The sequence below is a fragment of the Copadichromis virginalis genome, linkage group LG14, assembly GCF_057382275.1.
Source record: "Copadichromis virginalis isolate Kocher_CV1m ecotype Utaka linkage group LG14, C_Virginalis_male_GT1.1, whole genome shotgun sequence".
Lineage (NCBI taxonomy): Eukaryota > Metazoa > Chordata > Actinopteri > Cichliformes > Cichlidae > Copadichromis > Copadichromis virginalis.
Window position 1 is genome coordinate 10,423,258 of NC_140631.1, and position 22,451 is coordinate 10,445,708.

The 22,451-nt window shown below is 41.7% G+C and overlaps 3 protein-coding genes across 4 annotated transcripts; 2 read left to right on the top strand and 1 right to left on the bottom strand.

The window, feature by feature from the left end:
• Positions 1-1,999: 1,999 nt before the first annotated feature.
• nop53 (NOP53 ribosome biogenesis factor) lies at positions 2,000-10,130 on the bottom strand. The gene is made up of 12 exons (XM_085479265.1): positions 9,872-10,130; positions 9,290-9,366; positions 9,065-9,170; positions 7,240-7,442; positions 5,915-5,970; positions 5,345-5,440; positions 4,955-5,056; positions 4,674-4,841; positions 3,477-3,652; positions 2,858-2,924; positions 2,431-2,507; positions 2,000-2,319 (listed from the first exon to the last, which is right to left on the bottom strand). The coding sequence occupies exons 1-12, from the start codon at positions 10,075-10,077 to the stop codon at positions 2,259-2,261; spliced, it is 1,395 nt and encodes a 464-aa protein (XP_085335391.1). The 5' UTR covers positions 10,078-10,130; the 3' UTR covers positions 2,000-2,258.
• A 599-nt stretch (positions 10,131-10,729) lies between these two features.
• LOC146693419 (histone H3.3A) lies at positions 10,730-13,351 on the top strand. Its single transcript, XM_085479269.1, has 4 exons — positions 10,730-10,792; positions 11,853-11,996; positions 12,179-12,326; positions 12,436-13,351. The coding sequence occupies exons 2-4, from the start codon at positions 11,869-11,871 to the stop codon at positions 12,568-12,570; spliced, it is 411 nt and encodes a 136-aa protein (XP_085335395.1). The 5' UTR covers positions 10,730-10,792; positions 11,853-11,868; the 3' UTR covers positions 12,571-13,351.
• On the top strand, positions 10,732-18,400 carry LOC146693420 (histone H3.3A). 2 transcript variants are annotated; one of them, XM_085479267.1, is made up of 4 exons: positions 10,732-10,792; positions 15,677-15,820; positions 16,018-16,171; positions 16,898-18,400. In XM_085479267.1, exons 2-4 carry the CDS (start codon positions 15,693-15,695, stop codon positions 17,024-17,026), a joined length of 411 nt encoding a protein of 136 aa, XP_085335393.1. In that variant the 5' UTR covers positions 10,732-10,792; positions 15,677-15,692; the 3' UTR covers positions 17,027-18,400. The 2 variants fall into 2 exon arrangements, with proteins under 2 accessions (XP_085335393.1, XP_085335392.1); XM_085479266.1 differs by lacking the exon at positions 10,732-10,792 and adding an exon at positions 14,598-14,749.
• The last annotated feature ends 4,051 nt before the right edge of the window (positions 18,401-22,451 follow it).

Consider the following 22,451-nt stretch of genomic DNA (forward strand, 5'->3'; position numbering starts at 1 on the left):
CCATTTTCCACAGGCTTAATGTGGAAAAATTGTGTGTTTAAGCACTTTTAAAGATGATAGAAAGCCAGAAAAGAACAAAATCAAAACAAACGAGTGTTGATATTTCACATTCAGGGCATCCCTACTCAGTATTACAGAAAAAATGTGAATCCCGAATCTAGCACAAAGGATAGGGTCCTCCTTTGGCTATTTTGCTCAAACAATCCCATATTTAGTTTGCAATGACATTAAAAACAAAAACTTGAAAATATTTGAGCTCAGTGCGTCCACGTGCCTCTGCGTGTGCTGCGTGTACGCAAGGAGGACAAGGTGAGACAGGCAGGAGGATACTGGGCCGCCCCCCCCCAAAAAAAATAAGAAAGAAAAAAAAAGAGCACGAGAGAGGGAGGGGAAAAAAATGCCTGTCACTTTGCAGCAAACAAGCCTGAGATCACTTGACAACGTTGACTCACACACACATATACACACTGTGGCATCTCCATGCAGTGCAGCTGAGTGTTTTAGAGGCTTCCACTGTTACTCGCTGGCTCTGCAGACCGGAGGAATAGTAATCTATTCTGAAGGAGGTAATGAGTGACTGCGCACACACGTAATCCCTCCTACTCCTCATGCCAACACAATCTGGCAGCACCATGTCTCACACGTGAAGAGAGGAGGGCAAACGGGAGGGGAGCAAACAACTTGGCTGCAGTCGGTCACTGGCATGAGTGCAGGAGAAAACACTAATATCCTTATATGGTGATGTGCGCGCTTTTGTTTTGACTAAAACAATGAAATTAGTTTGGAAACAGCTTGGTGACAAATTTTTATGTTGATTAGCCACGGTATGTTTATGTGCAGTTGGTGATAGCGTTGTAGAGCTGCAGGCCTCACCATAGGCCTGATTTATCAAATCTCAGTTCTCCAGACCTGTCACCTCCCATGAAGGCCTACAGATTTGGTGTTATATGTCAAAATGCCTCAATTTTTTTGATACAACCTACCAAATACTTAAAAAAAAAACCCAAAAAAACCCAGCAACATCCACAAAAATATCTGTACAACAAATTATTTGATAAAATTACTTCTGGCCCAGTATCTCGTAAAAACTTTAAATATAGAACGAGGGGTTGGAGACGAGCTGTGGCTTTATGAGTCAGCAGGTTAATTCATCAGCAGGTAATTTGGCGTCATCACCACTAATAAGTGCTCAAACGAGCATAGCCCAGGATCAGGTGCTCAGTTTGTCTTGAGAGGGAGGAGGGACAGCTCAACCGACTAGCATGTGGTTGGGAGCCCTTTTGTGGACACTGAAGGTAAAGACTACAATTTCACACTGATTAACAGATAAGAAGCTTTGGAGCAACTCCAGGGACCATGGGGCTTAGGGGACGGGGCGTGGGTGTGTGTGCGTGTGTGCATGCAGGTCCTTGTTCACGCCAGTGGGACACTGAAGGCAATTATGGTTTTAAGCCAGCGGGATGGAATCAATTATCACATGCCAACTTCCTCAAGCCCATCTGTTTGTTTTTTTTAAACCCAATATTAAAAAAAGAAAAAGAAATGCATTAATCTACTTCAGTTAAGCTCAGCTCAATCAACTAATGTAAGTGAGGATTTTAAAAAGACATACTTTGTTTCTATTGTGTACCCTTAACTTTGTATGCTGCAAATTGTTATATAATGTGGGCATCCTAGCATCTAAAGCAGAGTGTATTAACTATTTGTGAAAACAGACTAAATGATGCAATCTCATTTGAGCAGCTTCTATGATGGACTTGTGTAATCAATATATAAAAACAAACAAGCACAGAAAAATGTTTAGGTGTGTGAGTATGGCATAATCTTAAGCAATGAGCTGACATATTGCCATTACCACTACAGGGTTTAACCCTTCATTAACCTAGTGTACTCTTGTATGAGCAGCGTAGTGACACACTGACAGCTGGACTCGACCATTTACTACAAACCCTTTGATCGTGCCCTGATAGGCATGACATTATGTAACACAAACACACAATGATACAGTAATCTGTATTTAACTGAAAGAAATTATAGAAACACTGCATGGCAGATGCACTACAGGAAACAATTAAAACTCATATCCGGCACTCTTGGTCAGAGTTTATATATCACTGCTGCAGGTGACATCAGTCTGAAAGGGCCCAGCAGGCCCTCAGCAGTCATTATGTCGTATATACACAGTTCCATTATTCTGCACTGGTGGTTTAAAAGTCTCCCAGCTTCTTGCGTTCAGTCCCGTGATGTGTAGGTCGGCATCAACTAATCTCCTTGAAAGCCCTCTTCTCCACATACTTCACCTTGAGTCTTCTCTTGAACCTAGGAGGGAGAGGGTGGAAACTCATGTTATTCACTACACACCTTATGAATTCACACATCACTCTGGGCCTTTGATGAGATGTTATGTAAGAGCGAAGCAGAGGTCCTTACTTGGCTCTTTCTCTGGGTTCAATAAGGTTTCTCTTCTGCAGACTCTTGAAGCGGTCCATGAGCACGCTGCCCTCTGGCTGTGGAGTCGCAACATTACACAAAGAGAAATGTCACGCTGCTCTCACTGGATATGCAATTCCCACGTGCATCATAAAATCCTATTCTCATCACAAAGACCGATTTAAGTATTATTCAAAGACATAATTGGGGGAGATAAGAGGGAAGGACTGGGAATTTTCCACCAGCAATTACATCAAATGAAACTAATGATCCCTGTGGGGAAAGCGAGTCAGCACAGTATGAGAGAATGGGATAAAGCTTTGAATAGTGGAGAAGTGCTGAAGATAATACAGCAGCCAAATTAGCCAAAACCCATTACAGATAAACTGTGTCCTTGCTCACGGAGGTCAAAGTGCTTCTGAAGTACCTTGAGTTGTCGCAGGGAGCCGGCTAGCTCGTCGCTCAACTGAACCTCCATGTCCTGAGGCTGGAACCTGTGAAGAAATATATAAAGCAAACATTAAAGACGTGGATAGAAAAGGCTATTTATAGCCAAAAATGACCCCTGCTGAGACAATGTTGGCCACTACCAACAGAAAATTGAGCTGGGGCGAGGTGATGTGACTTGTCATGCTAGTTTTGTTTAGTTAAAAACAATATTTTGATTTCATAGCTATCAGGAATAGCAGCCATTACTAGAGTGCACTGAAGCTGTTGTACAACTTTACAGGATTACAGTTCTGTCCCCATTAGCAGCTGTGACTGAAGGAGAAAACCCAGATGAGCAATAAAGAGTCTAAGTGTTCAAACTTCCCTTGTCATAATCAGATTATTATTTTTTTTTTTTTTTGATTTCACAACAACAGCTGTCAAAGAAACAAAGAAATAATATTTCGTATGTCATACGAAATAATAAAAACTTTAAAAAAAAAAGAAAAAAGAAAACCTGTCATTTAAACCCATTTTGCACCTCAGACTGTATAAAAGTTGTTAAAACTCTGGAGCACGTAAGTATGAGTGTGTAAAAAGACATGTTAGGCTTGTACTTGAGTTTGCCGAGTCGCCTGGGCTGAGCTTTCTGGGCCTCCTCCTTGGCCTTGCGTCGTTTCTGTCTGATCTGGGTCGTCTCTTCCTGCTGTTTGATCGAGGTCTTTATGGAGCGAAGCTGGAAGAGCTGCTGTTGCTGCTCAGTCTGTCGCCTCTCTGTCAACCGCTGCTGCTCCTATATTAGGGTTCAAAAGAGAGCCATGAGTGGACTGTGTTACATACACGCATGTTTTATCCCCTTCAGATTTCAGGTTAACTATTTACAAGTGTTGAAGTCATCAGATTACGTTTGAGCTGTTTGTTCTGACTCTTCTTTTGGCTGCCTATTTAGGGGGTCACCACAGCAGATCACCTGCCTCTCACGCCCTCCTCTGTCACACTGCCCCTCTGCATATTCATCTGCATTAAATCCATGAATCTCTGGTCATCCTTTGTCCAGTGTATCCACTGTCCCTCCTCTGTACATGTCCAAATGATCTCTGCCTTGCCTCTAACTTTGGCTCCAAATTGCTCAACCTAAGCTGCCCTCTGATGTACTCACGTCTAACCCATCTGTTCTGACTGGTGTGTTTATATCAAGTACTGTTATACTGTTTAAGAGATATTGTATACTTTATAAAAATGATTAATTTGGAGTCTTAGGCAGTGAGATAAATGTTTAAAATGTGAGTGGAATGATAATATGGGTAATAGGAGGTGAGCTTGTTAGACTAACTTTAAAACTTCAGTTTCCATTAGTTTTTTCTACTCTTGGTCCCGTATGGTTTCAGGGAGAGCAGATATTGCCAGCTGCGTCCGTGAGTATTGAAGTCCCACCCACCACTAACTGAACTAAATATTCTTACACAGACATCAGTGTATCCTCCAGTGAAAAATCTTAATACAATAAAATGCAATTAATGAGTTTTCAGTGGAACTTTTTGGCTTTTCACTGTAGGCACACATTCATCAGCCCAATAGTGACTCCATTAGGTGCCCTTAATAAGCCACGACAGTGAGCATGTATACAGAAGGACCACCCAAGTGGAAAGAAGCAGTCCTTAACAAACCCGTCCTTTACCAACAGTGGCAAATCAAAATGTGTGCTGTGAAAATCATTGCACTTTGGGTTTTGTGCAATCTTTTTGCAGATGTATGAAGACTTCTTAGGGTCAGGGTCACTGTAATTTGGGATGTTTTAAACCTTGTAGCCGTACCTTCATTTTTTCTGCCTTCTCTCTCTTTCTCTGTCTTTCAGTCTTCTTGTCGGCCACTGCGATGGCGCCCACTGCCACTTCCTCCCCATCCTCTTTTGGAGCATCTTTTTCTTCCTCCTCTTCACTCTCCTCTACCAAGCCTTCTACCTGCTCACGGAGGATTGTCTCCTGAAAAACGCAATAACGCACAATAGAATTGAAAAAAGTCAAAGACACATTCATCAGCAGCACCAAAAACAAAGTGAAAGATGAAGGCGAGCTAGAGGAATTGTCAGCTGTACCTCTGTAGCTGTGTCTGCTTTGTTGTAAGCCAGCTGTCTCTCTAGTTTGTCTTCTACCTTCTTCTTTTTCAACTCCACCTCATGGGCTTCCCTGAGCAATTCCTGCATTCAGAAGAGAGAGATGAACATTTGTTAATTACCAGCTGCAGCTTTATAATAATCTAAGTCAGTGGTTGTTAGGCTGGGGCCATAGTTTCAAAGTCACCTTGCTCTAAATACTGTTTCCATTCAAAAATTTGCCTACATAAAAGTTACCATGTTTATTTTTTGCACCAAAGAGCACTAATATTAAATTATTAACAGTTATGCAACACTTTAATCTTTTTCGGCAATTACATTTCAATATGTAGGATCAGTAACTACACCCAAAGATGCAGGTTTTTAATTTACCTGGTGGGAGAAAAAGTCTGGGTTGTAGGACCCTCCCGGAGCGATCACCTCTACAGCCGGGAGCACAGACGGCTTCTCGTTCAGCTTCTCTGGACGCTGAAATATCAAAATACCACACTTCAACAAAATCAAACAAATATATTTTTATACACTGATTCGAATCAATTAAAGCCCTCCCCCTATCTTACACGTAAGGGTTCTGAAAAGTTACAGCCTGTGCCAAACAGTTACCCCCCCCACAGAAAACACTGCTGCCAACCCACTTATCACACTGCTGTAGTCAAGTTATACCATTATTTATCTACACTGCCATGTAACACACTGCCGTGATGTCAAACCAGTATCTCTGCACACAATGAATGAATGAGCAGCTTCCTCTACTACAACCTTAATACGTTCTGTAATTATATGAAAGCGTGAATACATGGGGTCCATGCACATCTATGCAAATTAACACCAAGCTGAACCTATTCTAACCCCCCAAAATAAGGCAATTAGTAGGTCGTGTAAATGAGCATAATTGGAGCACTTCAGACAGCATGATTAATCTTAGTCAACTGTTATTCTCACCTTGACAAGTTTCTTGCGCGTCTGTTGAAGATACCAGGGTTCGCCCAAATCTTTGGCTGTAATTGAAATTGGGGGGGGGGGGGGGGGGGGGGGGGGGGGGTTATACACAGCATTCCAATAAAATGTGTCAAAACTTCCACATTTTCTAAATTAACAACAGATATTGGAAAAATCAAACCACACCCCTGTGCCAGTCTTGCAAGTTGTCAACACAGCTGCAGGGAAAGCAGCTGTTAGACAGCAAAGCAGCATGTTAAAGTATCCCTCCACCTCAGCTGGAACATTTCCTTTGGCTGACCTAAACTGGAACTTCATAATACATGTACAATAACACTGGCATACTGCAATCAACTCTAAACAAGCCAGCACTAAAACCTACACAGGGGTGTCGAACTCCAGGCCTCGAGGGCCGGTGTCCCGCAGGTTTTAAATCTCACCCTGAGTCAACACACCCGAATCAAATGATTAGTTCATTACCAGGTTTCTGGAGAACTTCCAGACATGTTGAGGTAATTTAGCCATTTAAATCAGCTGTTTTGGGTCAAGGACACATCTAATACCTACAGGACACCGGCCCTCAAGGCCTGTAGTTCGACACCTGTGACCTACAGCTTCCTCCTCTGGGTTCCCCTAATCACATCAGCTGTTATGGACAAACATTCTGTGCCACAGAAATCTTTAAATGAGTATTCACTCACACGGTGCCCATATCACTGATGGCTACCTGCTCTATGGATACCCAGCTTAATATTAGTCAATAGCTATACCCAAACCTAGAAATGCATGCAAACACATTTCAGGTTCATGCTTGCTTATAGCTTATCCTTCACATATAAACTACCAGAATGTAAACAAGATACAGATATCCACAGTTCTGCATGAACCCCGAGTCTCAGAGCCATGTGAAAGTGTTAAATCACTGCTGAATCCATCAAAAATCAATGAAGTGCTCTGGCACCTTTACCCTTGAAGCCATTAACAACTTCTATAAAGTTACAGAAACCAGTGAACCATCAAAATATGTCAGGTGGATCTCGTGCTGTAGATTTGAGTAGAAGAATGAAACAAATAGAACTGTCAGTGACTGCATCACTGGCTGCACCACTGCGAGAAAATCTTAGGCAAAAGGTTTTTTGTTTTTTAATCTCAGAGTAGACAGTAGATATAATCTGATATGTATAAGATGCATCCTCAGGTCCCAGACGACTGTTCACACAACAATCAGCTGAGCTCCATGTTAGTCTTCACATTCCCAAGAAGGAAATACTGGGAGCGCAAGGATGGGATCATCATTGGATGTACATAAATGAACACACAAAACTCACTCTCTTGTCCCCAAATGTCATAAAAATCTCTCTCTGGGTTGTTGTTGGCCTCAGTTTCTGTCTTTTTGCTCGTCCTGTCGACAACGGTTCTATTCAGCAGACGCTTCTTGCTCCGTGGGACCACGCCGTTGGCTGCCAGCTTCTCCGCTCTCTCGGCAGTGCGACGAAGTTTCTTGGCATTTGGCTTCTGGTAGGCCAGCACACTAGTGGGGGGGTGGGGTGGAAGAGGAAGCAGAAGAGATGATTATTTGATTACATGCGGAAGAAGGATGCAAAAGAAATGGACGTGTTAGAGCAGAATCTCCTCTCCTGGTGTGTTTTTATATCCTCAGATCCCAGGACACTGTTCACATAGTCTCCTGAGCTCCTGTGAACTGTCTTCACATTCCCATGAAGGAAATACTGGGAGCGCAAGGATGAGATCATCACAGGACACACACAGTCCTCCACATTAAGCCAAATAAATATTCTTAAAACATAGGTTTATATTCTACAAATTGTCTCCTGAATTTCTAAATGAAGGTGTTTATTATTAAGGGGGAAAAAAAATCCAAACCTACATTGTCCCGCGTGAAAAAGTGACTGCCTCCTTAACCTAATAACTGTTTGGGTCACCCTTAGCAGCAACAACTGCAATCAAGTGTTGGGATAACTGGAATTTTGGCCCGCTCATCTTTGCACACTTATAACTGAGCCACACTGGGGGGTTTTCGAGCATAATTGCCTTTCTAAGATCATGCCACAGCATCTCAATCGGGTTCCAGTCAGGACTTTGACTAGGCCAATCTAAAGTTGTCTTTTTGTTTTCCTTAAGCCATTCACAGGTGAAGTCGTCAGTCCACAGAGTATTTTCCCAAAAGTCTTGAAGATCAAGATGTTTTCTTGCAAAACTGAGACCACCCTTTATGTTCCTTTTGCTCAGCAGTGGTTTTCATCTTGGAACTCTGCCATACAGCCCTTTTTTGCCCAGTCTCTTTCTTATGGTGGAGTCATTGACACTGACTGTAACTAAGGCAGGTGAGGCCTGCAGTTCTTCGGATGTTGTTCTGGAGTTTTTTGTGACCTCTTGGATGAGTCATTGCTGCACTTTTGGAGTCATTTTGACTGACCAGGCACTCCTGTGAAGGAGTTCCATGTTTTTGCCATTTGTGGATAATGGCTCTCAACGTGGTTTGCTGGAGTCCCACAGCTTTAGAAAGGGCTTTATAAAATTTTCCAGACTGACAGATCTCAATTACTTTGTCATTTGTTCCAGAATTTCCTTGGCATGATGTCTTTCAAGGATCTTTTGATCTACGCCACAAGCAGGTCCTATTTCAATGATTTCTTGACTGAGAATAGGAGTGGCAGTAATCAGGCCTGGGTGTGGCTAGAGAAATTGAACACAGCTTTGCAAAGATGCAATACACCAATTTATGTTACAAAAGGAGGGGACAATCACTTTTTCCACATAGGACCATGTAGGTTTTGAATTTCTTTTCCCCCTTAATAATTAACACCTTCAGTTAAAATCTGCATCGTGTTTACGTGCATCATTTTTGTCTAATACTTACATTTGTTTGATGATCTAAAACATTTAAGTGTGATAAACAAAAAACTGGAAATCAGACAAACAATTTAAAACAGATTCAAAGGGGGGATGGGGGGGTGTCACACTCAGTGAGTAGGACTATATGCCCAGACCTTGGTCCCAAGGCCCTTTGCTGTGTGTCTTCCCTGACGCTCCCACACTTGTCTACTCTTCACTACTGTGCCACTTAATAAAGGCAAAAAATACTGTTGAAAGACCACAGATTCAAGGATCAGAGAGACTAGGATTACTGACTCTTTAGGCGGTGCAACAAGGGAGTCATGCTGAAGGATCAGGTCTATCCTCAGAGGACGCAATGATTTCCCTTTCCTCTTCTTCCCCTTGACTGGTTCTGCAGCTTCTTCACAGAGGAAACAAAATTTCAGATTTACCAACTTGTTCAGGTGCATTTTTTAAACAAAATAATAGAAATAATTGGATAGAAATAAAGTGCTTTAGATGACAGGGAAACAAGTTTACCTTTCTCTTCAACTTTCTTCGGCTGTCCAACATCCAAAAAGAACAAACTGTCATCTGATTTCTCACACAGCAAACCCCTGAAATCCAAAAAGATGCCATTATGTCATACGTATAATTTAAAAGACAGATTTTCAACTACAACAATTATTCAACAGTGTCATGTATGCTGTGGACAGTGGAGAAAAACAAAGTCCATCACAGGGGTTTTTAAGCAGACTAAAAACCACCAAAGTCAATAACAGTAAACGCTCACATTTCAAGACCACAAACCAACACGTCTGTTTATTTTTGGCCGACAGCAGGTTTGAAACTATCAAGTCATTACAAACCATGATAGTGACAAAATAAAAGTCCCACGACAGAAGCAACTTCATCCTTGTAATGTTTAAAACGGATATGTTCTGAGACCATGATTATTATCAACTGAAAGGTAAACACAGCACATTTTTATCTGCCCAATATAAATCTAGGGGTAAAGGTGAGCAGAAATACTAGTATCAGATATAATAGTTGACAATTTCTGTTTTTAATTTTAGACTTAAAATACACATTTTCAACACGTCTCACTGGCTGTTAACTCACCCCGTGGTCCTCTCTTGATGCCTGACGTCTTCTAGAAACTCCTCTACGTCCTGTACGTCACTGTATTTGTTCCAGTTCTTCTTCTTATTCTTGTTCACACGCTTTCTCCGACTGCTGACCAGGTCTGTAGGGGTTACTTTGGGGTTTAAAGTTAAAAAACCTGGCTGTGAGATCGCCACGCGCTTCAATCTCCTGGCAGCCGCCATGTTGGAGGACTAGTGGGGGAGGGAGAAGCGCGTTTCTTCTTCTTTTGTATGCGGGAACCACAGTTTGGCGCCACCAGCCGGACTGGCAGAGTAAACGCTATTAAACTGCTTTTATAACTAACTTAATAAAAAAGTAGTTCTGCTTTTCACTGCATTGTTTACAAGATTAAGATGAGATTTGTTTATATATTTTACAAACTCACCATATTGTAGGACTGGCTCTAATGTAAAATATATATATTTATATTTGTATAATATTAACAGTTTAATTACACTGCTTTTACATTTTTATTTTGAGAAATAATATAAAATAAACAGCAAATATAGCTCTAAAGGGCTGAAAGACTGAATATCACTGTTTCTGCAATGACTCTTGAATGCTGATGGTGCTTCAGTCTCCCTTTTCCTGTAATGGGCGTTTGGTTTAAACACTTCTCTAATAATTACTTTAACCAACAAAAAGGTAAAAAATCAGCTTGGGGAAAAACTTGTTGCGGGACGTTGCTGGTGAAGGTGATGATGCAGTTGTTTATCATGTTGCAGCATGTGTGAAATATGTTTGTCACAGTTGCATCATGGGAAACGTGTCTCCTCTTGCTTTCATATGTTCTTTTTCCTTTTTTTCCTCCCTTCATTTTATTGCGAGAACAACGCTTAAGAGTCTCAAGAATACATTCCCAGTTTTAGGCGGCAATCTTTGACCAAGTTTTCAAAGGTGAGTATCATTATTTGAATAAAACTCCACTTTATCTTTTAATGTCAAGTTAGTTTGGAAATTATGTGTTTTTTCGTTTATTTTCGACGAAAACGCAGGGCACTCGAGCTATTATCTGCCTGCTCGGGGAGTGAGGGACCTAAAAAGCACTTGTGATCCGGTCGAATTTGACTCGGAAATGCGCCTAAAGTGAGGGGTCATCTGACACAATAATTATCATCAATCGATCCCCTGACATGTCTAGTGTCGTCCTCAAAAAGTGTATTCCACTTTCACGCCGCGGTTTTTATATTCTTCCGTCGTTTTTATCGTCACCCTCTTCGTTTGGTACAACGATTTTTCCTTCCCGTTTACATTCTTCAAGCCAACCAGCCAGCCATCATCTTCGGTGCGCTAGTTTGCCTTTACGAGGCCGCCGGGGTGGGCGGGGTCGACTGGTTTTCCTTTAAAATAGCTCATTCTGAATGAAAAACACTAGACTTGTGAGCAAGCGGAGAGCCCAATATGAAGAAACGAACAAACCCACGTTCAGTGCGCAAGGGGCGAGGTTTGTCTGGGAAACCCCGTGCCCTGAGTGGTTGGCATGTTCATTACGTCCCGCCCCAAAGGCGCTAATCCATGATGTGTTTGGGTTATCTGATAAAGGGCTCAGTTTTGATTGGGTGCCTATGCTGCCTATTACTGTTTTTTTTTTTTTATAGCCATTGCATAAGCCACCTCGGGTATTTAAAAAAAACAAAACAAAACTCAGGCTCCCGTGGAAGAATGGAGTCTGTCATGTTGCTGTTAACTTCCAAATCATTTTAAATACAATGCGAAAGTTAATTTTCATTCTTTACAGCCTGTACACATATTTTATTCTGAACTTTCCGGAAGAAAAAAAAATAAACCCTGTCTGTTGAACATCTAAGAAATATGAAACTAAATTAATATGCAATCACTTTATTTTTATTATTGCTGTAACGAAAAAGATTGTCATAGATATGGGAAAAAGTGTCTGTATTTATTATTATTGTTGTTATTGTTTTTATTAATGCAGCCTTTTACTTGTTTTCTTCAGGTGATCTGTAGTAGCCATGGCCCGTACCAAGCAGACTGCCCGTAAATCCACTGGAGGTAAAGCTCCACGTAAGCAGCTGGCCACCAAGGCTGCTCGCAAGAGCGCCCCTTCCACTGGTGGTGTCAAGAAGCCCCATCGCTACAGGTGAGATGTCACCTAGCTCTCCTGGAAACTATAGTATAATGTAAACCTAATGTGTATGAAAAGAGCAGGCATCCGTCATTAGTCAGTCTTCTTAACTAGGGGCCCCCGTTGTATTGTTGCACATTCTCACTATAAGATAAGACTGACTCACTGCCAGTTTAATTTCCACCTCTGCACTTCAGGCCGGGTACTGTGGCTCTGCGTGAGATCCGTCGTTATCAGAAGTCCACTGAGCTGCTGATCCGCAAGCTGCCCTTCCAGCGTCTGGTGAGGGAAATTGCTCAGGACTTCAAGACTGACCTGCGTTTCCAGAGCGCAGCCATCGGAGCTCTGCAGGTCAGTAGCTCTCACTGATTAATTTCATTTTTAAAACAACAAAAAAACAGGCTATTTGTCATCTGTTCACTAAAATGCCTCTAATGTTGAATTTTTCTGCCACCTGCAGGAGGCCAGTGAGGCCTATCTGGTGGGTCTGTTTGAGGACACCAATCTGTGCGCCATCCACGCCAAGCGTGTCACCATCATGCCAAAAGACATCCAGCTGGCACGTCGCATCCGCGGAGAGCGTGCTTAAAACATTTTGATTTATTATACTCTGTCCTCTTGTCCCTTCGCCACTCATTTCTCCTTTTCCTTCCTATATACTTAGTAGTTTGGTTTGAGGTTCTCTATATATATCATGATTGTGATAACCGTAAATGTGTGATCATGTCTTCTTTGGTGCTACCGGTAGCAGATTTTTCTTAGCGGTATCTTCATGTACTTTGAAATCATTCATCAGTTCTAATTAGTGAGCCACAGGAATACCTTGTGACCTCTATGAATAAGATGCTTTTGCGAACCAAGAATAGTGTATGATCTGAACATGGGAATAGAAATTAGCATTAAGGTTGAGTTTCATCTTCAGACAGACACATACATTGATATGAGTCTTCTGACTTTCTTTTCTTTTTTTTAAAAAACAAGTAGAAATTTGTTGTAAAAGTAGTAAGTTTTCTTTTGCTTTTTTTTTTTTTTACGATATGGTGTATTTCTACTGTTGCTGTTTGATGTATCAAAATTCAAAAGATCAATTCTGGTTGTCAATTGGAAATGTCATTGTGCTATGATGACACTGCATGGTTTGACAGATGATGAGCGGCATATATGTAGCAGACCTTTGTTAATCATATTTTAATTTTCAGCCACGTTATCATGTCCAGGTAATATTATGACTTTTTGTTCCTCTCTCAGGTTGATATGGTAACCTTTTTTTTTCTACTGTGTTCTTGATTTATGTTTCAGTCATTTTTAAGAGCAAAATATTTGTACTCCAGAATTCACATACAAACATAATAAACAGATTCTTGTGCTTAGATGAGTTGTGATTTTTATCTTGAAGCAATTTAAAGTCCCCAGCTTTGTATTTTTGGCATATTCATTTATAAAAATTAACCTAGTAAGATTAATTTCAGTTGTATTTATATAGCACTAAATCACAATAACAGTTGCTTCAAAGTGCTTTATATTGTAAGGTAAATACCCTGCAATAATAGAGGAAAAAAGATGACCATTTATAAGGAATTACTTGGTGACAGTAGGTAGGAAAAACGTCCTTTTAACAGGGGTTGGGGAGAAAAACTCACTCCAGGGACAAGGATAACTTTACTTACTTTTTTATTGTAAATTCATAAAACAGGAATAGTTAGTGAAAATACTATTAAAAATGTCGGAAGAACTACTCCAAAGTTATTTTTATTTTTTAAAATTAGTCCTTGTAAAACTAAATAACAGCATTTCGAATATGAAACATTTTGACAGTAGTTTTCCGACTGCTGCGAAAAAGCACTTAAAAACAACCTTTGAACTGTCACTGCATGAAGCCAACTTTTAAATGTCTCTTTCAGTTTGACTCAAATGTTAATACTTTAATTCGACAATAAAGAAGGCACTCAAAGGAAGCGCAGGCACTTCCGTTTTCTACATTTAGCTTTACCGACATTTAAAAGCCCGAAATGTTCGATTAAAAAGAAAACGTCAAACTAACTCCCCAGTGCCGGTGTTGTGCCAAAAAGTGATTTCCAATGTTTCCGTGTATTTTTTATGTGTAATATCTTTACGTATGTTGGTAAATAGACTTCGGTGAACAGCGTTTACAAAGGGGTTATATATAGAATTAAAAGATTATCTGTTTTTTCAAGTATCTTTATAACTCTGTGTTATTGTACTCACATTATAACCAATCCGGTCCTTTTTCCCCACTTACAATATTTTTACAGAACTATTGTAATATTTGCTGCCATTTCTGCTGTCTTACTCTTACAAAAGACATTTTTAATGTTAATGAGATTTTTTTTAACTGCATAAATAAAGGTTCTATAAAAGTCGCTGCCAAAAACTGATTGCGGCTTCTACCTTGTTACACGAATGTTGTTTGTGGCTCAATATGACTTTGTGTCATCCATGAGGGATGCATTTGACATATGTTTCACATATTATAGGCCAACAAGTTACTTATAGCAGTTTAAATACGAGCAATCAGTTTTTGGCAAATACCGGAAATCAGTTTTTGGCAGACAATCACTTTTTGGCACAACACCGGGCAGCACCTGTCACTGTAACCACAGAAATGTTGTTAACGCCGTTGCATTGTGGGACGCATGATTGACGCGGCGGCCATTTTCCCGCTGGACGCTGCTTCCCATTGTGGATACGAAGAAGAAAATACAGCCAAGCGACACATTTCTCTCCACTTCTCTTCACTTTCCCTCTAGGTAAGCGTCTCGAAATGTGTCACCTGGTTCGTGGCTGAACTTTGAATTTTTCTGTTTGTTTTATTTACAATTCACAAGCTCGTTTGAGGGAGAAAAAGCAGTGTTTTCGTCGTGTGAGAAAATAAGACACACACGGCTGTCGAAGCGGCGGTGAAATGCAGTCCTCTTTGCAGCCTTTCAGATGAGCGGATATTCTGGTTCAAATTATGCGCCGGTTCAGCTCGGTTCTACGCTGCCATTAGGGGTCGTTCAGCATTCCTGTGTTCACCTATGAGTTCCTTAACATGTACTATCTCTTTTTTTTTCATTTTCCGATTCGCTGGAGCGTCGGAGAGTTGTAAAATTGAAGTTGTTTATGTGCTACCCGCTTGTTCTTCTGCCCTGGGTCTTTATCCCGCTTGCGCATCAAACCGCCGCCATCATCAGAGCGAGGTGGGCGGACCTAGTAACAGTGGAAGGTAGCTGGAGAGCCCGCCCATTTTAGTTTCCATACGCTGGTTGGTTCATGGTAATAGTTTTAGCTTTGCCAGCCAATCGTGTAGTCGTTCAACTTTGATTGACGCATGTCTGGCTGGTCGTCAACGGGAAATGTCTTGTGTGTTTATTTACTAGAAAAGTTGAGTAAATCTAAGTTGTCTGCTGCAACCTACAAGCTGCGGTAGCTGTGATTAAATAATTGCCTAATTTCAAATTGCCATTATTGAGCATATTCGACACAGCAGTAGCATTACATCAGTGCTGTTGCTGTAATAACAGAAAATAACACAAAATGCAATAAAAGGTTTTCCTGTTATCATATTTTAATTATTGGAGCCTTTCAAGCATTTAATGTATTTGTCCTCCATATTACTCAGCAAGAAAAAGAAGGCATTTGAAAAATTGTCCTATAAAATGCCAAATTCAACCTTTTTATTCACTCTTTTTCAGGTGATCTGTAGTAGCCATGGCCCGTACCAAGCAGACTGCCCGTAAGTCCACTGGAGGTAAAGCTCCACGTAAGCAGCTGGCCACTAAGGCTGCTCGCAAGAGCGCCCCTTCCACTGGTGGTGTCAAGAAGCCCCATCGCTACAGGTAAGGCAGGCAAAAACTAACTTGCAAAACTTCTCCTCTCCGTTTTTTTCAGCTTACTGTAAGGGTTTTGTGTTATTGTTTTTTCTTCAGGCTATCACTGATGTCTCTCCTCTTCTAAATGTGTTTATTGTTGCATATGCACAGTGCAAGTCAAAGCCAAGTTTAAAGTAAGTTTAATTTCCACCTCTGCACTTCAGGCCGGGTACTGTGGCTCTGCGTGAGATCCGTCGTTATCAGAAGTCCACTGAGCTGCTGATCCGCAAGCTGCCCTTCCAGCGTCTGGTGAGAGAAATTGCCCAGGACTTCAAGACTGACTTGCGTTTCCAGAGCGCAGCCATCGGAGCTCTGCAGGTCAGTATGAAATGGGGCTTTCAAGAGGAGTATCCCTCTGAAAAAATTCTCAGCTAGCTCTGCCCACACATGACTTTGGATGAGGTATCTGTACCTGACTGTTTCCACCTGAAACAGCCTGACTGCTCGCAGGGTTAGTTTCTAAAGCTGGCCAGACACTATGCTGGTTTGAATAAATGTGTGTGATGTGTTAACTCACACAATATGTTGATATTTAATCAGGGTCAGAACCTGCAGCCTCTGTGCTCACACTGTGCAGATCCATCATCCTGCCACCATGTGAAGCTCAGGGTTCTTGAAGCTGTGTGTTCAGTGTTGACACAACAAGAGAGAGGTGTCATTACTTTATGCATTTTTTTTTAAACATTGGCATGTTATTGTGCTTTTTTTTGTGCTGAAAATGTGATTTGAACCAACATTGCTAGAGTGCATTTTGCAAACTGTTGCACTCCTAAAATTTACATCTATATTGTATATCAGGTGTGCTGAAGACTTTATACAGTGTGCACACACACACAAACATATCTCTAGTATGTAGTTTAAAAAAAATTAAATCTCTGCACAATTTTGTTCAAGATTTTTTTTTGTTTTTTTGTTTTTTTTTGTTGTTTTTTTGCAAAATGACTGATGAACTCCAAAAGTGTAATAAATATACCAAATTCAAGTGATCATTGAAGTGATTGTTTCAGCTCTGCTGAAAACTGTTGCATTTCCTCTTTTCTGCAGGAGGCCAGCGAGGCCTATCTGGTGGGTCTGTTTGAGGACACCAATCTGTGCGCCATCCACGCCAAGCGTGTCACCATCATGCCCAAAGACATCCAGCTGGCACGTCGCATCCGCGGAGAGCGTGCTTAAACGCTCTCGTTCTCCCTCTTGGTCTTTCTCCTTCTCACCTCTTCCTGTCCTTCCTTCACCTTTCTGCCTCTCCATCCCTCTGCCCCTCACCCGCCGTCCCTCCCTCCCTCCCTGTGTTAGTAGTGTGTAGAGGAAAACTGATTATATTATAATTAAAGTGTATAGTCGTGTTTTTCTTAGTGCTCTCGGCAGCAGACTTCTAGGGTACTCTCTTTTTGTGCATGTACCAAATCTTTGGTGATGAGATCTCCTCAAGCACACATATCCTGGTTTGCACTGTTTCTAACAGGCTCTGTGAGAGAGTGGGTAACATGGATAAAGTGAGGAGAGAAACAGAGTAGAACAATGCAAACGTGGGAGGGACAAGCAGGAGGACAGGATGGCTGTTTTTTTCTGCTGGGGGGACTCTGGTCTCCTTTCTGCAGCAGGGTGCTAGAAGAACTTGCCTGGTCCTCTCGTCCTGCTTCCTGTCCTGCCAGCCTCGGCTCAGCAGCAGTTTGTTTCTGCCCCAGAGAGCTGAGCCTGGACTTGGTGTCCTGTGTGTCTGCGTGAGTGTTGGCTCTGATCACCACAGCAAATTGTATACAGTCTATCAGCATCTTGGGGAAGTAGTTCTATGATTACCATATGGCTCATTGCTGTTATTCATTGTGTTGGGTTTTGTCTTTCCAAATAAGTCTCACAGTTGTGATTTTTTCTTTGTTTGTTTTATTTTATTTTTGAAACTATTTGACACAGAGTTGGGGGGATGAAACAGATTCAAAACAAAACAAATGCAGAAAGCAGATTTGAAATATTTTTTTCTACTGAAATGTGATGCTACTGACTCTCAGTGACACCAAAGTTTGATCCTCTTGTACACGCTCTTATAGAGTTTAACCTCATCTGTCTGTTTGTTGTGTTCAAATTGGGTTCTAATTATTTAAAACCAAAGCTTATGAGCTCAAATGGTGTCAGAGATACTTTTTTAGCAGTGGCACGTTTTTTAATACCAAGACCTTTTTATAGCAAAGGCTCATCAAGATTTGTAACATTCTGTAAAACCAAAAGTTCTCAAAGTGTAAAAATGATTTTTTTAAGAAAATAAAACAACTGATTAAAATGTGAAGGATATTCTGAATCAGCATTGAATGACTAATAATAGTCATTTTTTCTGTATACGTCCCCCCTGTACTTTTATTTTCTTCACTCTGGATCAATTGATCATCTGTATACCGCTTCTCAGGTTGACTTTTCACCCCTTTTAACTTAAATTTGTTTTTTGCTTTATTTGAGTTTCTTTTTTTTAAATGTTGAAGATAATGTTTCAATTAAACAATGTTTGTAATTTCCAGATTTGTCATATAAGGTGGTAATAAATGGATGTTACACACACTCCTCTGTGTCTGTGCTGCATAAATAAATGCTCTCAGGTGGATTGTTTATACCTGTTAAAGAAAGACCACTGTTCATTTACCAATAAGCTTTTCCAACAGTTTAAGATAAGATAAGATAAGATAAGATAGAACTTTATTAATCCCTCGGGTGGGTTCCTCTGGGAAATTCGACTTCCAAAAAGCACAGCAACGACCGAAGTTACAGTTACAGAATTGTTATATATATATATACACACACACACACACACATATATAAATACAGAGACAAATATAAATAAAATATACAAAGGGGATAAATAGAATAAATAGGAATAAAAAATAAAAATACAAGTGAATTGCACATTTCAAGTATTGAGTCTATTGCACTGTTGACTATTTACAAAAAGTATTGCACAAGGTATTGTACAGTGAGGTGCAGAGGCACTACAGCTTAGTTGTTCCCCCCTCCTTTGTCCTCCTGTTTCCCCTCCCTCTCCCCTCCAGAGAGGAGTTAAACAGTCTGATGGCGTGTGGGACAAAGGAGTTTTTAAGTCTGTTAGTTATTGTCTTGGGGAGAAGCAACCTGTCACTGAACAGACTCTTCTGATTGTTTATGGCCGTGTGCAGAGGATACCCAGCATTGTCCATAATGTCCATCAGTTTCTTTAATGTCCTTTTCTCTGCCACTGTCACCAGAGTGTCCAGCTTCATGCCGACCACAGAGCTAGCCCTCCTGATCAGTTTCTCCAGCCTGGATGAGTCCTTCTTTGCTGTGCTGCTCCCCCAGCACACCACAGCATAGAAAAGTACTCCAGCAACCACCAACTGGTAAAACATCCTCAGGAGCTTCCTGCAGATGTTAAAAGACCTCAGCCTCCTGAGGAAGTACAGTCGGCTTTGGGCTTTTTTATACAGGTGCTCTGTGTTGCATGACCAGTCCAGTTTATTGTCCACCCACAGCCCGAGGTACTTGTACTTGTTGACCACCTCCACCTCCTCCCCCTCTATCTGAACCGGCAGTGGACCTTCTCTGGACCTCCCGAAGTCCACAACCAGTTCCTTAGTCTTTGAGGTGTTGAGTTGCAGGTGGTTTGTGTGACTCCATGCGACAAAGTTCCTCACCAGACTTCTGTACTCCTCTTCCTGATCATCCCAGATACACCCCATGATGGCCGTGTCATCTGCAAACTTCTGAATATGGCATAATTCAGAGTTGTAGCAGAAGTCAGAGGTGTACAGGGTGAAGAGAAGAGGGGACAGCACAGTTCCCTGTGGTGCTCCTGTGCTGCTGACCACAGTGTCAGACGTGATGTCCTTCAGCCTGACGTACTGTGGTCTGTCGGTGAGGTAGTCGGAGATCCAAGCCACCAGGCAGGGGTCCACCTCCATCCTGTTCAGTTTTTCCTGAAGCATACAGGGCCGGATGGTATTAAAGGCACTGGAAAAGTCAAGAAACAGTATCCTGACCGTGCCTTTTCCCCCATCCAGGTGTGAGTGGGCTCTGTGTAGGAGGTACAGGATGGCATCCTCCACTCCGACACCCGCCTTGTATGCAAACTGTAGTGGGTCCTGGGCATGTTGTACCTGTGGTCGGAGGAAGTTGAGGAAGAGCCGCTCTAGAGTCTTCATAAGATGTGACGTCAGTGCCACCGGTCGGAAGTCATTCAGCTCATTGGGCCGGTTCTTTTTGGGGACCGGGACGATGCAGGATGTCTTCCATAGGGCGGGCACTCTCCCCAGTTGCAGACTGAGGTTGAAGACTCGTTGTAGCGGCTCCCCAAGTTCAGCAGCACACGCCTTTAGCATCCTAGGACACACCTTGTCTGGGCCTGCTGCCTTTCTGGGGCGAAGCTTCCTCAGTTGCCTCCTGACCTGATCCACTGTGACACTGGGAGATGTTTGGGAGGAGGGGAGGGGGGGAGATGTCTTGCTGCTGAGAGAGGGATTGGAGGAGGGGGGTGTCATGGTGTCAGGAAGGGGGGGAAGCGAGGGAGGCAGGAGAGTGGGGAGAGGACTCTGTAGTGAAGGTGAGGGTGAGGGTGGGGGGGTTGTGGGCTGGTCAAACCTGTTGAAGAAGTTGTTGAGTTCGTTTGCCTTCTCCACAGTCCCCCCCACTGTGCTTTTCTTGGTGTTGTGGCCTGTGATGGTTTTCACACCATTCCAGACCTCCCTCATATTGTTCCTCTCCAACTTCTGCTCCACCTTCCTCCTGTAGGTGTCCTTTGCTTCCCTCAGGCAGCGTTTCACCTCCCGCTGTGCTGCTTTCATCTCCTCCTTCACTTTGCTCCTGAAAGCCTTCTTCTTCATGTTGAGGACAGCTTTGACTTCCTGTGTTACCCACGGTTTGTTATTAGGATAACACCGTACCGTCTTAGCAGCATTACAAAAGAGAAGTCTAAAATATATTAAGAATTTACATTTCGGTTCAGTCTACATGTAAATGGTTGCTGACCTGTATAGCTTCTTATTCTGTAGCAGGAATAAATAGCTAGAGTTGGCGCTGTAAGGATCCAGTTTATTGTGAAGAGTACTTTGTGCTCTGTAAGCTTTAAATATTTTTGGCTCTTCATTTTCAAACACTTACAAACTGCTCCCAACACATCAGAAACAAAAATAAATAAAATAGTTTTTATGACTCAATATGACCCCAAACTTTAAAACTTGAAGCTAAATGAGATGCACAAACAGCAGGTTCGAGAGCACCTGGGACTTCCTTAAATTCCTTATATTATATTAATGGCAGTGACACCACTAGATGGCGCTACAACACAGTGTTTGTGACTTGAACTCATAGCTCCTCTACACCAAGAAATTAGTTACTTCTAAAATCACAATGGGCCTTAATTTAGAAATATATGTATATGATTGTAATTGTATGAATGAAATCAAAATATTTTTCCATCTTTCTTACCACTAATGTGGTTAACCAAAATTAAGTTAACCTTAAGCTCAGCTCTAACATTAAATTTTATTTTTTTTTGTCCATTAAACTTTGCCTTTTAATATTTTTAGGCCCCTCTCTCTGACACACACAGATGTGAGACTCCCTTCCTGGGTTGACATCATTCCCCTCATCACTGTTTCATTTCATCCTTCTACTCCCTTGATTAAAAGGGATAAAGCCATGCCCTCAGCCATGTTCATCACAATAAAACACACACATTTGCCCATGTCGCTGCATGTCTGTGTGACCTCAGCTATACTGATTACAATGAAACGCACACAGACAAACAAACATCTAATCAAACACCAGCCTTTAATCCTTTTGTTTTGACCAACCACTGTACATTGGTGCAGACTTACAAACATGTATGGATGTACACCCACATACCCACAGACAAGCGATCGCTTCTGGGCACCATTTTTCTGTCTGATGTCACTTCTAATCAAAAGCTCACATGACTTTATTGAGTCAATACTTGTTTAATAACTTTCATACAAGACATGGTCTTTACATATATATATTTTTCCCCATGAGATCAGCATTCATACAACTACTCCAGCTGACAGGATTTCCATTTTTCCTTTTCAGTCCAGTGGAGTCAGACTAAATGTAACAAGTTGTTAGTTAATGTTAAAATGACTAAATGAACTACCTTTCAGTGTAAAAAAAAAACCCCATCCTGGTTAGGAAAACCTGCAGTGCGTACAACGACTAATTGTCACAGCTTTCCTTTATATTATTCTCTTTTCTTCTATGTCCATCCATGCTTCCATTTTCTGATGTTTATCCAGGACCATGTTGTGGTGGCCAAGACAGCGAATCCTAGACCTCCTCTCCTGGACACCTCCTTCAGCTCATCTAGGGGAACACCAAGGCATTTCCAGGCCACGCAAGAGATGTATACTGTCCAGCGTGTTGTAGACCTACCCCGGGGCCTGTTCATGGTAATACATGCCTGGAACACCTTGCCCAGGTGAGCCCCAGGAGGCATCCTACTCAGATAACCAAACCTACTCAGATCCCATGACCACAAGTGAGAGTAGGGATGTAGATTGCATCACTGCAGACACTGCACCAATCCGCTTATCAATCTCCTGCTCCAATCTTCCCTTACTCATGAACAAAA